Source organism: Harpia harpyja, chromosome 12, assembly GCF_026419915.1.
Source record: "Harpia harpyja isolate bHarHar1 chromosome 12, bHarHar1 primary haplotype, whole genome shotgun sequence".
Classification (NCBI taxonomy): domain Eukaryota; kingdom Metazoa; phylum Chordata; class Aves; order Accipitriformes; family Accipitridae; genus Harpia; species Harpia harpyja.
Window position 1 is genome coordinate 27636622 of NC_068951.1, and position 13340 is coordinate 27649961.

The window sequence follows — 13340 nt, forward strand, 5'->3', positions numbered from 1 at the left end:
GGCTCTTTGACAGTGTTATGAGACAACAGGCTTGTCAGAAGAGTAGAGTAAAGATCAGGAGGTGGTAAATTCTGCAGCAGCTGTGGAAAGGCTCATCAGTGTTCACCCACTAATTATAAGCAGGTACTTGAAAGTGTCCCACTGAGGTTTATTACTGTGCAAATGTTGGAGTGGTCAGTGCTTTGCAGGACTAGATCCTAGCACTAACCACTAATTGGCAATGATACTGCATTGCACTTCAGAAATTAATTTTTCTAAAAATTGTTTGTTGAAATATAAGGCAATGATTTTAATGTTGGAAAACCACTCAAGCGATGGAGGTAGATTGTTGGTCAGTGCTTATTCTATGCAAATGAATATATCAAGTGTATGAAAACAGGTACTGCTATTGTGAATTCTTAGTCACTGTTACAATGAAAACAATTGCTAGGTGTTTGATGTACTTTAAAGTGTTGTTTGTAATGTTTTAAGTGTGTCAGGCCTGGAAATGTCATTCAGTCTGGTACCTTGTACTGAAAAGATCAGTAACTTGTATTAGTATGTGCTTGGAATTAAAGCCTTATATATTTCCTGTTTGTTGTTGTTAGGTATAAGCAATTGGGGACGACACTTCTTGCTGTCCAGAGATGGAAAACAACATAACTACTATCTCTCGTGAAGAGCTTGAAGAACTAAGAGAAGCATTCAGTAAAATAGGTATGTTTTAAATAAGAAAATAATAAGAATGCCATTAACATTGCAAAGCATGTAGGATTTGTGGAAGAAATCTTTATGGATCACTGTGTTTTGATAGGGCAATGTTTTTCTCCTATGTGGCCAGTAATATCTAAGAAAATAAGAATGTTTACATAAACCCCCTTATTTTCACTGAAACTATGTGTGTTTATTAATTTCTTTCAACTTCAGCAATGAAAACAGATACATTTTCTTGCTGGGCAGTTGCATTATTTGTGCCATTGTATATGCAGCATGATAGGTCTGAGAATTCAGTTTTTTGAACTCCTTAAATCTGAAAAAAATGTTTGATTAAACATCAATTGTTAAATATATTTTCATGTTAGATTACTGACACTTTGATTTTGCTTTACTTGTATGCTTTGGTGAACTAGTAATTTCTCTTTTCGTTTATTGGATCAGATTTTACATTTTAAATAAGCTGAACTTGGAGATTTTTTTTTTTTGATCTTGCTTTTGTAGGTAACAGATGTTAATAAATAACTGTGCAATTCTGTGTGCTTGACAGGATGTTTGCAGATTAATCAGAGAGTAAACAGAAAGAGTGAGAAATTATATAGCAACTAACCCTTATTTCCAGATTGCAATACTGTTGTGAATGTTAAAGTGCTTTATTTCTTATTTGCTGCAGTTCTGAGGGGGTGATATGTAACTGTGCAGCTCAGCAAATCGAACAAACATATTTGTAATTGTTCATAATGGGGGAACAGGGTTGCTTTAGGCAAAAAGTCTTAAATATTAGGAGTTTCTAGCTTGGTAAAGAGACTATTGGGAAGCTGTATGTTAGAGATCTGCAAGACCATGACTAGTATGGAAAAGGTGAAGAGGGAATTATTCAGTTTCTGTCAATACATGTATTGTGTGATGCCCAGTAGAGAGTCAGAAAGCTTAAAAAAAAAAAGAAGTAATTTTTTCTTCATTACAAATAATAAAACCATGAACCCGTTGATTCGGGATTTTGTTGAGACCAAAAAAGAGTAGAAATGCTAAAGGAATAAGATACATCCATGGAAGGTAATCCATGAGTTGCTATTAAACAATCATCTTGACATAGTCTGTAGTTCAAGAAGCGTATAGCCTGCAGGAGCTGGAAAGACAGAACAAAGAAAAGAGCACTGTATACTTGTATCAATCTACTGGGAGGTGTTAGGATAGATAGATACTCACTGATGTTATCTGACAGCTTTTCTATTTGTTTGGTTTTCATCATCTGCATTCCTTCTTTTTCTCCCTTCTGCATGTTTTCACATTTCTGCTCTAAAATTGTCTGTACTGCTTCTACTCACTGAAAAGCATTTTCTTCCTTACTGTATTACGCTTTCTGTAAAATAGAAAAATTAAGCATTGTTAGCTTTTTTCTTTTTTCATTTTTACATTTCCAATGTCTTTATGGATAAATTGCTTGCAACTATATTGGTAAACTGAGAGAAAAGGCATTTATTTAATTCTGCTTGTCATCATGGAAACTTACCCTCGGTGAAAGATGAACCTAGAGAAATAAAATAGCTGGTAATCTGAGTGAGCTCATGAGCATGTCCTCTGCTTTTTAGACCATTCCCGTTACACGTCACGTGTGTTGTTACATGTCTGCAAGCCAGACAGTGGATGGATTAATACATATGCAGACATAAAATTTGTCTGTGTAGTGATTTGTGAATTGTTGGTAGTATCAAAACCACAGAGAGGTATTTTAGCCTTTTGTCAGCAGTGAAATGTGGCCTTGTTACGAAGCTGTACAAAAACTACATAGTGTAGTATGGATTACAGGGAAATTACTGTATAGCAATCAATTATGGCTAGAGGGGAAAGCATGTTTCTCTGCTTGCCCTTCGGTAATGTGATGTATATTTATCCACTCTGGTATTATTGGCTGAGTTCTGATACTAGACACAATATGAAGAGAAGTCTTTTAACTAGTAAACGAAAAAAAAGCGGGAGCACCTTGACAAGTCAGAAAAGTGGCCACATCATCTTGCTTCTGTTTCTGACTCAAGTTACTTGTGACGTTCTCTTAAATTACTTATCTTAGACGCATCATTTGTAGAACTGGGAAAATACTATTAATTCAAGTTTTTCAAGGGCTTTAATATGATCGTGAAAGAGATGGAAAATTGTTGTCAAACATGGAAAATATTAGTGTTAAATATATAAAATGATGGACATTATATCCAGCACTAGTTATGCTGGATATGATTTCTTGTATTTGATTGAGCTTCATTTATACTGTGTATGGACTATAGCTTTTCTGCTTTTAAAAGTACTATTCTCCATTGCGTAGACATTGCACTACAGGTACAGGTAAGGCTATTTTAATGGACATTCTCAGATTCTGCTTGTATAGATATGTGTATACATATATATGGAAATATGCATAAATATAAAAAAAAATAGGAACAGTTAATGTGCTTCATTTGTGCATTGCACTGGATAAAAACATATTCCAGGTTTGTAAAACGATGCTTTATTATACTAAGACAAGAATTCAAGACAGCTTTCTGCATACAGATTGGCCTAAGGTGGAAGTACAAAGTGTATTTTTATGATTTCTTCTGTGCTGCTGGGTTATTCATCATGAATAACACAAATTACACTGAATTTTTCTTAATTTATTTTTTATGTGATACAGCCATTCATTTCTTTCCACAGTTGTGGAGCTATACCATACCCCTTGTTCAAAAAAGCATTCTGATACTTTGCTGTACGTGGACGTTCCTGACATGTGGTCTTGGAAGCCAAATGTAGGTGAAGGTGGCAATACAAATTGCTCCCAACAGAGCTAGTTAATAGATTAAGGAAGGTCACCTTTCATAAACAGATACAGATCATCCCAGATTTATTCTCCACACGTAAGCCTAACCACATCAAAAGTTTTGAAGAACACAAAGTGTCTATCAGATACTAGGATAAGAAACAAAATGCAGTCAGGCAGCATTCTTGTGTAAGTAGTTTTTCTTGTATAAGTGTGTTCTTCTAATAACAACTTGCATCAGATTTGAGTTTAGTCATTGCAAATGGTATAGTATTGACAGTAAGAATATAATAATTGATCTCCCTTTCACTTGAAAGTTTATAGAGAATTTTGTTGGGAGTCTTAAAAAAAAGCTTAAACTTTGCTATTTATAAATTTGCCATCTTGTTATAGCTGTGCTTTGGGATTATAAGATAGCTCCTGAGAACATATGTAACAAGATGGCACAACTCCTAGCCAGTTGTGCCTCTAATCCACAAGTATTCTTTCATGCTTACTTATCTATGTCAGAAGAAGAAATACTTGTCTCCTAGAACTGTATTTCTCACACTTTATTTATTCTTAACAGTTACTATACTTAGGTCTTTACATAAGTATAAAAACAACTTGTGGTTTCATTTTACAGATATTGACAACAGCGGGTATGTCAGTGATTATGAGCTTCAAGACCTGTTTAAAGAAGCAAGCTTGCCCTTGCCTGGTTACAAAGTCCGGGAGATTGTAGAAAAAATCATTGCAGTGACAGATAGCAACAAGGACGGGAGAATCAACTTTGAAGAATTTGTCTCTGTAAGACGTTCCCTTTGGATGTTTCTCCACTGTCTGATATCTGTTGAGAACTAGGATAGAAAACTGAATTAAGTGGTACAACTAAGTACAATTTTGATACAAATAACTAATATTTTGAGAATGGGAAAGTTTTCTGTGACAATTTACAATATCCTGTATAATTATTTACCAGTCTTTATATTTCACACTCTCATTTAATTTGGGCAGCATGTGAGAGCACAGTAGCTGCAGTCAGTCCTACTTTCTGTTTCCTCAGAGATGAGGGGATGGACTGCATATTTTAGGAACTGTTGGGTAAGTCCTTGCCCTGACAAAAGAGTAGCTAATTAGATACCAGCCTCTGAATTCTCTTAGTGATAAGCTAATGCTTGTGCTACTGTGCTTAATCTCTATATGAAAGGCTATTTTTTACTGGCAGTGGGGTACGGTTTTTCACTTTTAGTGAGCAAATTTGAAAGGTTTAGACTTTTTTATATGGATCACTTGCTAGTGTGGTTTATTTAAGAGAAACAAAAACTTTTCAGGGTGTTGGTCTGTGTGTGTGTTTGGGGATGATTAGTTTTTGCTTGGAATTTAGAGTGCTGCTGCTAATTGCAGCCAGTTGCTTGTTGAACTAGTTATTGATCTTTCTTTCCAAGGTTCTAATTTCCAATGTTTCATAGGTGAGATGCAACTATTTGCATCCAGGTATTGAACTGTATGTGTTACTTATACTTCATTGTCAGTTTTGAGACCTCTGCAGCATTTGGGCAAATCTGGGACATATCAGTATATCCAATGTGGTTTACATTGCAGGCAGGTGGAAAATGGTATCAGCTTGCTTAAGGTCATTTGTAACTGTCATGTAGTAACTTTTTACTGTAAAGCATGTGATGAAATAAGTGGAAGAAATATGCTATAGTCATTGAAAATGTGTATATCTTTAGTTGTTTTCTTTGGTTTACAAAAATGTCAGTGGAAAAATTGTGTAGACTGTTGAAGGTCTACTTTTTTAGAAAGCATGGCTTAATAAAGGTAGCACTTGAGGTACTCACTGAGAAATAATAAATTAGATATCCAGTATGCAAGTTTCATGAAGGGTTTTAAACTGGTTTTACCCATACAGTAATTTTTTTTCAGAACAGAAGTCAATGTAAATACCAAAGAAAGGCAGTCAGGTTATCTACTGACTCTAGAGCACTTACATGAGTTAACATTTAGTTATTTGAAGGTATGATCAATCGCAAAATGCTCTCTATCTTTTTTAATTCCAGATAATTCAGGAATTGAAAAGTAAAGATGTTAGCAAATCATTCCGAAAATCAATAAACAAAAAGCAAGGTATTACAGCAATTGGAGGAACATCAGCAATATCTAGTGAGGGGACACAGCACTCTTATTCAGGTAAGAAATAAACATGACCATATTTTGCATGGAGGAAGACTCTTTAAATTTGTACTACAGACCGAGAAAAAAACAACTGGAAAATGTTGCTGTTGAATGCAAATTAACACAGAGAAAGCATGTGGAAATAGACAAGATAAGTGTGGGTGGTAGTTTATTAAAATGTGGGCTGTTTAGTTGTTGCTAGTTTCATGCTGCACTCAGAGGTAAATTAGGCATCTTCGCAAGAGCAAAAAATGAAAACAAACACTGACAGCACATGTGAGGGGAAATAAATGGCCCCTTCGGCATACTTCTACTAATGCTAGTAAAGTTTTTGACTTCATTACATGCTAATCTACTCTTATTCCTATATTCAGATAAAAATGAATCCCTGTTTTCATTTCCACAGTGTTAACCCAAATGAAAAAAAACCCAACCAAACCCAAAACAAACCACATAGCCTTTCTGGACGGAAGGGCCTCCTCAGCTATCTCTGTGCCATTACAGAATTGTTCACTCCCATATTATTTTTGTGTAGCTTATCTCATACTTCAGAAGTTGCATTTAATATTTGATCTCTGTTTCCTTGTACCTCCCCCTGCTGCATGTCATTTAAGTTGGTAATTGTGCCTAATTGCATTGCAGCTCCTGGTCAGAATGTTAACCACCTTCCAGGATCATATTGCAATAAGCAATATTGCAACTTTTTTGATTGACTCGAGTCTGGGATTTGCTGTGGTTCCAGAAGTGTGTTAAGATTGGATGTATGAGGAAGATTCACTTCAGTTAGCTAAAGGTGGTGATACCCTCTCTCTCAGTATTCTCCTTATAGCACCAGCTGCACTTGGTATATCTCCAAAGCAGGAGATATATTCTATCTCAAAGGATGCCTGTAGGGGGGGTCACAATCAGAGCTAATTGTTTAGACTCCCTTTTATTTTTGGTGAGAGAAACTGACCTGGCTAGAGTGCAATTCATCTGACCTGGCCTCACCAGCCATCTAGTTTATGATGAGATGAAGTGTACACTAGAATTTTATGTTTCTTCCCACTGACAATGAAATAAGCGTAATGAGTCACGTGTAGGTACCCGTCTTGTATGCTTCTTGAGGTAAGGGAGGTGAATATCACCTATACTGTCTGGGAGTTTGGATACTGATACTTGATTGTCTGTTGTCCCAATAAGCTTTCTTAGATACATTAAATTCTGCACTAAATATGACAGAGAATTTAAATCTGACCTACTAAACTTTTTAAGTTTCTCAAAGCTAAATACAGCACAGTAATCCAGATGATAGTCTCAAAAATACTGCCAGTCTCTGAAGTCCTGGTAGAAGGCAGAATGAAATGCTTCATTTTAAACCAAGGGTGTATCAATTGAGACGTTGCATGCTTCAGATAACAAATTTCCCTCTTTTCGTTGTAATTGCTGAGAAACTGAATTCGAAGTCAGTCATGATGATACCTTCCTCATTATGTCACTATGATTTTTATGTTGTCCTTCAGAAAATCATCAGATGTTCAGAGGGTGCAGTAGGAGAAAGATCAATCTGTACTTGCCATTTTTTGTGTTCTTTGCCACTGGTCTGATTCTTTCCATAACTGGCCCCTGTGAAACTAAGGGGCTTTGTTGCAGATGAACCTCTTTGACCCAAGTCTGATGTTTAGTAATATGATGTTTAGTTCATGGAAGTGATAGTAGATTATGTTAATGCTGCTATTCTTTTCAGAGGAAGAAAAAGTTGCTTTTGTTAATTGGATAAATAAAGCTCTACAAGATGACCCAGACTGTAAGCACCTCCTACCTATGAACCCATCAGATGCCAGCCTTTTTAAATCCCTTGCAGATGGCATCCTTCTTTGGTGAGTCCAGGGCTGTGAGGAAAAAACAGAAATTAATCTCAAAGGTTAAATGCTGATCACAGTGACATGAACTGGAAAACTTCTGACAGGCTTTAACTTCAAGACTCCACTCTTAAATATTTCAACCAATGTGTAAGATGGGGAAAATCTGTTTGCCTGTAGAAATGTTATTTTTAGCAAATTTTTTATGTGACTCTGTGCATATATCATGAAGTGGATTTCTACTTCAGACCCATAATTATGCATGTCAGATATATGCAGGTTGTTTATAAAGGAGATAATTACATAGTTTATATATTCATTAGCTGGAATAATGAGAAAACTTTGCTATTTCAAATATTTTTAAAAGTTACTAAATGTAGTTGCTAAATCATAGGATGGGAGGAACAGAAATCTGAATTAAATCTGATAGAGAGCATATAGTAGGTCTCTTACCTTTAGTGTGCTGTAACTTTCTAGTTAGTTAAAGTAGACTAATAGTACTTATTCATACACCATGGTAATAAGGGATTAGCATATTAGTATTGATGTGAATTAGTCTTTGAGATCCTTGCAGATGCAAGGTACTATAGAAATGCAGTACATAAATAATATTGTTTATATTACAAAGATTTTCACTAGAGACTATTTAACTGACTTTACAGTTTTAATCTTCTCAATAACTTTTTCTGACAGCACAAACATGCTGTGTTACTTAAGTATAAAACCCAATTGCCCAAGTTTCTTATAATTACATATTATCTGGGGGTTTCTGGATGAATGTGCAATTATTTAACAGGGAGAGGAGATTTAGAGGATGAGGTGATCTTTTTTTTTTTTTTTTTTTTAAAAACTTCTCAAATATTTACAGCTAGTTTAGTGTTAGGAGTTTATAATCAAATAATATATTTTCTGAGAAATGAAAGTTTGAATAAACTCTGACTTTCCTTCCTTAGCAAAATGATCAACTTTTCACAGCCAGATACAATTGATGAAAGGGCTATTAATAAGAAGAAACTCACTCCTTTCACTATTTCTGTAAGTACTGCACAGATAGGAACTTGCCACAAATGAAAAAGTAAAATATGTTTCCATAGCTTTGTTTTAATGACAGTTCTTCTGGTGGAGGAAAAAAAAAAGTCCTATGTATTAAAAAATGTCAAACCATGAAATTGTATTTTCTAATAAACTCTGCTGAATTCTCCTGTTTCTTAGATGATTTACAGGAAAACTTGTATTTTTCATGCTTTCTTTAGTTCTTTCCCTATTTGCTATTATTGTTTTGCTTTACTAAGTATCTGAAGAAAATAATTTTAGACTTCTGAGTGAATGGTCAGGTCATATTTTAGCAATGCAGAAAGTATCTGCATGGCTGTATACTGTATGGTAGGATGATGCATTTTCAGTAGTGGAGAGCAGCTTGGACAGAAGATGAGAAGCTCTTTTTTTTGTGTGTGTATGAAGTCATGAAAATATTTGAGAAACAGTTTTTAAGACCTTGGTTTGGGTATATGAAAACAGGTCTGGAAGAGGGAAGTAGATCATAAGTTACCATCCTAATGAGGAAAAAAAAAAAACCCCTGATTAAAAACCTCAGTTAATTGGCAGACTTTTCATTTCAGGCTGTGACATTAAAATATGAGAAGTTAAAACATACCATGTTCTAAATCGTCCAAGTGGGTTTTGTAATCTCTACTTATTTAAAGAAGATGTGTCAGCAAAAATGATACTACGTGTGTTTCTCTCTGTAGATATTTGAAGAAAATAGAGAGTAATATTTATGAGAGCTGCCAGGTGTTTTTTCTTGGAATGTTTCGTCTGTGACAATCACTAGCTTTACTTCCAATATGAGGATGTTGAATTGCCATGATTTTCTTATGCTGTCTCTTCAATTACAGTTTAACAGTTGCTTGAATAAATGTGTCAGCCTGTATAAGATGCAAGATGGAATGACAGTCATGTCAGTAGCCTCCTGCACAGGGCAGAATTCCATATGAGCATGTTTTTCCACAGGATCAAGCCCCTGATATTTTGAGCAATATTGTTTAATTTGTGTATGTGATACTTATGAATTACAAAAAAGTATTTTGATTACAGTATTCCTCAGTGATCCAAGCTGCAGAAGGTGGTCCACAATTTTTTGGTGGGTCCATATTAAACACTGTCAATAATGTTTTCTATTAAATTTTTATAATCTCCACAGAGTGCAGTTTTCCACTGGGAACCATTGAACTAATGCATTATTTCTTATAACTTCTGAAACTTACAAAATTTAATATGAACAAATTTACTAAGAATTACAACCTCATAAATTTGTTAATGATATTCCAAATAGGAAAACCTAAACCTGGCTCTGAACTCAGCATCTGCTATTGGCTGTACGGTTGTCAATATTGGATCACAAGATTTGCAAGAAGGAAAACCACACTTGGTATTAGGACTCTTGTGGCAGATCATTAAAGTTGGTCTTTTTGCTGATATTGAGATCTCCAGAAACGAAGGTAAGAGTAATTGCAGGTATAGCAATGTTGGCAACTTGGAATTAACTGAGACCACAATAGCAATGATTTCAGCTTTCTTTCAAACTTGCTTTTAGCTCTTATCACCTTGCTAAATGAAGGGGAAGAACTAGATCAGTTAATGAAGCTTTCCCCAGAAGAGCTCTTGCTACGCTGGGTGAACTACCATCTGGCCAATGCAGGGTGGCAGAAAATCAGTAATTTTAGCCAAGACATTAAGGTATGTAGTTATCACTCTGATAATTGAGTATAATGGTATTTAAACACACTATGCATAGGAACAAATGAATCAGATCAGAAGTATTAAGAAAAATAGTAGTCATCTGCTTTTTCTAGCTATAGGTTCATCCTGCATTTTTCAACACTTAAAGAGCATTATTTTGATCTCTTATATCCTATGCAGTTGCTCATACCATATATTATCCCATCACAGTGCAAAGTGAACATTTCCAAGAAGCTCATATTCAGGGAAGTTCTATGTTCTAAGACTGTTATTAGAGTTATTTAGGACAATTTGCGCTACCTTATTAGTTACCTTTTTCCTGTCCATCATTCCCTGCTCCTGGGTCTGCAGAAACCCATCTTTTCTTTCTTTTGTTGTTTTAAAGGAGTGTATGGCTTTAAATCTCCTCCTGGTGCATATTTGCTAATGATGATTGCCCTTCATACCTAGCATTCTACAGAAGAGTAGGAAACCTCTTGAGGAAGGAACAGTCATTCAGAGGGCTGTCTGGAGTAGCTACTGATTCTTAATCCAAAGAGAGAGCAGCCCCCCTCAATCATTGTGCTCTGCTGGTGTGCCAATTTACTGACACAAGGGGACTGAAAGGCATAATGTTTCCTTGGGGCAGATGGCAGATCTGCATAATTCTTTTCTCTTCTTCAGTCATTCTGCATAAGGTATGCAGAGTACTGTAGTAAGTCCAGTTGAAGAGAGAAAAACCCAACTTTTTAAAACTAAAAGCAAAGGAGGAAGATTCCCTAAGGTGATAAGTCCTCTTTTTATTGAAGAAAACCATGTTATTAATTGCTAGTTATATCTTTTCAAATGCCACCAAGAAGGCTATCATTAAAGCAAGCCTTTAACTAGGGTTTTATATGAAAAATTGCTAGTATGGTAAAAATATTACATGGTATTTAAGAGAAGTATTAAATACTTCTAAAACTAGCAGATTTTTGTTTTATTTTCCTAGTTTCTTAGTGGGGAAAAAAACCCCAGAAGCATACTGAAAACTGCATCAAATAAATACAATTTCTTTTGTTGCTATAGATTCAGCCTAAAAGAGCCACTTTTGCTCTCCACTTTTAATTCCATTTACCTCATCAATTAAGAAAGACAAGGTAATATAAAACAGTCTATTTGAAAAGGACAGTGAAGGAATAAAATACCAGCACTGAAAAGAAGATCTGTACTTGGGGGGGGGGGAGCCTATATACATTTGCCTTAAATATCTTAATTGCAACTGTCTAGTTCATATCCAGCAGAATAAATTTAACTAACATTGTCCAGAATAATTAGCAGACATTCCTTTTCTCTGTCATCTGGCTAAGCAAGTTCTATATGAAATAGTGTAGTAAAATGGCTGCATGACCTCATCCATATTCACTGAAACTAGGGTGCCGTATTTTTCACTTCTATGGCTTTTGAATGGGACTGTAAGAGCAGTAAATGGCTATGAAAGGCTACATACTTGCTCTTTTTTTTTAAATATTACACTGCTTGTTTTAGGATTCAAGAGCATACTACCATCTGTTAAATCAGATTGCACCCAAAGGAGATGACCTTGATGAATTGCACATTAAAATTGACTTTTCAGGATTTCATGTAAGTATCCAGAAACGTAAAAATAGACTGGAATTATCGGAGACCTCTATGTATGTATGCAACATCCTGGTTACAAGGCTGTCCCAGAATCCTCTTTTGCTTTGTAAAGCATACAAAAGCTCAGATTCTTCAATGTCACAAAAGCTTTAAATGGGTAAAAACTTGAGTAAAGTTCCAGGGCACTGCTGAAACAGGATAATGTATCCTGCAGCGTAAAATTTGGAGCTATGTTTTACTTGGAGTAGTGTCTAACTGTTTTTTATTTTCAGTTGGGTCCTCCAACATGAATATTACAACATCCTGCTCATTTCTGCTCTTCTGGAATTCAGACAAGGAAAAAGAGTAGACTTCACAAACCTTGTGATCCTTCCTCAAACTAAAGAGCATTCAGAAATGACATGTGAGCTCTTCCAGTAACCAGTAGGAAAGGAATGTGTGGCATCCATCAAGGTTTAAGTTGTAAAGGGATAGAGGGTCTAAAACCAGCCTAGATAGATGTGAAAACACTTTTCTCTAAGCTGCTACATAATGCTTGTTGGAAGGATTATTCTGAGATGTATTTGATACAAAATTGAACTGCGTGTCTGAGATACAGATATCTATGTATCAATCAGAATCTTAAGTAGAATCTCGTCATTCTTTATAATAATGAAAACCCACATGCAAAATTATGTTTGCTTACAAGCTTTAGTCCTCTCAAACTACTTCATGAGGAGAGCTCCGTTTTGTTTGTTTGCTTTTATTTTGGAGTTTTTGGGGGGAGTGAAACAGGATAGTAGTTAATTTTTTCCATGTAATTTGCTACAGTTCATATAATCATGTTCTGTAATGGGTTATAAAGCAGTATCAGTAACATGTAACAACTTTTGTTCTAGAGCAAGTTTCTGGTTGAGTGTAACAATGCTAAATTACTGACTCTTACTCAATTTTAACAGTAATTCAATTACTAACTCATTTCCCTATAAATAGTAACTCTTAGCATTGTGAAGATTAGAGGCAAAAAGTATATGCTTCATGGTTTTAAACACTGATTTTTTTCTATGTAGATTAATAATAAAGATGAATAAAAAAAATAACACATAGGTTACCAACTTAAAATGATTCAGAGGCAAAAATATTAAAAGGAAAGCAAGGTAGTGGATTATCACATTCTGAAGCATTCAGACTCTTACTGAGGGTTTTGGGCATCATCTGTAATTACTCTGCTTGAGAATATCAGTTTAAAGCTATGGTGATGAATCTTTGGCACATATAACAGAATATGCAGTGTGGGAATCAACAGCCTGGAAATGGAAATATAACCACTACACCTCTGGCTGCTACTGCTGTTGCTGTGATTCATGAGGAATGTTGTGCAGGCAGCCACAGAAGTGAAGGACAGAGAAAGTGGAAGGAAGATGGGAAGAAGGGAATTGTTATGGGCTGTTAAGAGCTAGCTCAGGCATTGGGGGAATGAGGGAGGAACTGACATGGGTCATTTAAAGATTTGCCAAACTGAGGATTCAGTAAAGAATGGA

The 13340-nt window shown here is 35.4% G+C and overlaps 1 protein-coding gene across 8 annotated transcripts in view; it reads left to right on the forward strand.

The window, feature by feature from the left end:
• Positions 1 to 13340, forward strand: part of PLS1 (plastin 1) — a 50605-nt gene that overhangs the window by 23788 nt on the left and 13477 nt on the right. For 5 of the 8 annotated variants that reach the window (XM_052802939.1, XM_052802940.1, XM_052802941.1 and 2 more), the window contains exons 2-9: positions 588 to 696; positions 4110 to 4273; positions 5527 to 5656; positions 7368 to 7500; positions 8436 to 8517; positions 9815 to 9980; positions 10076 to 10218; positions 11728 to 11823. In XM_052802939.1, the coding sequence (XP_052658899.1) occupies positions 627 to 696; positions 4110 to 4273; positions 5527 to 5656; positions 7368 to 7500; positions 8436 to 8517; positions 9815 to 9980; positions 10076 to 10218; positions 11728 to 11823 (984 nt within the window). In that variant the 5' untranslated portion in view covers positions 588 to 626. Of the gene's footprint in view, positions 1 to 13; positions 124 to 587; positions 697 to 4109; positions 4274 to 5526; positions 5657 to 7367; positions 7501 to 8435; positions 8518 to 9814; positions 9981 to 10075; positions 10219 to 11727; positions 11824 to 13340 lie in introns of all 8 variants that reach the window. The other 3 variants (XM_052802936.1, XM_052802943.1, XM_052802938.1) reach the window with 1 other exon arrangement.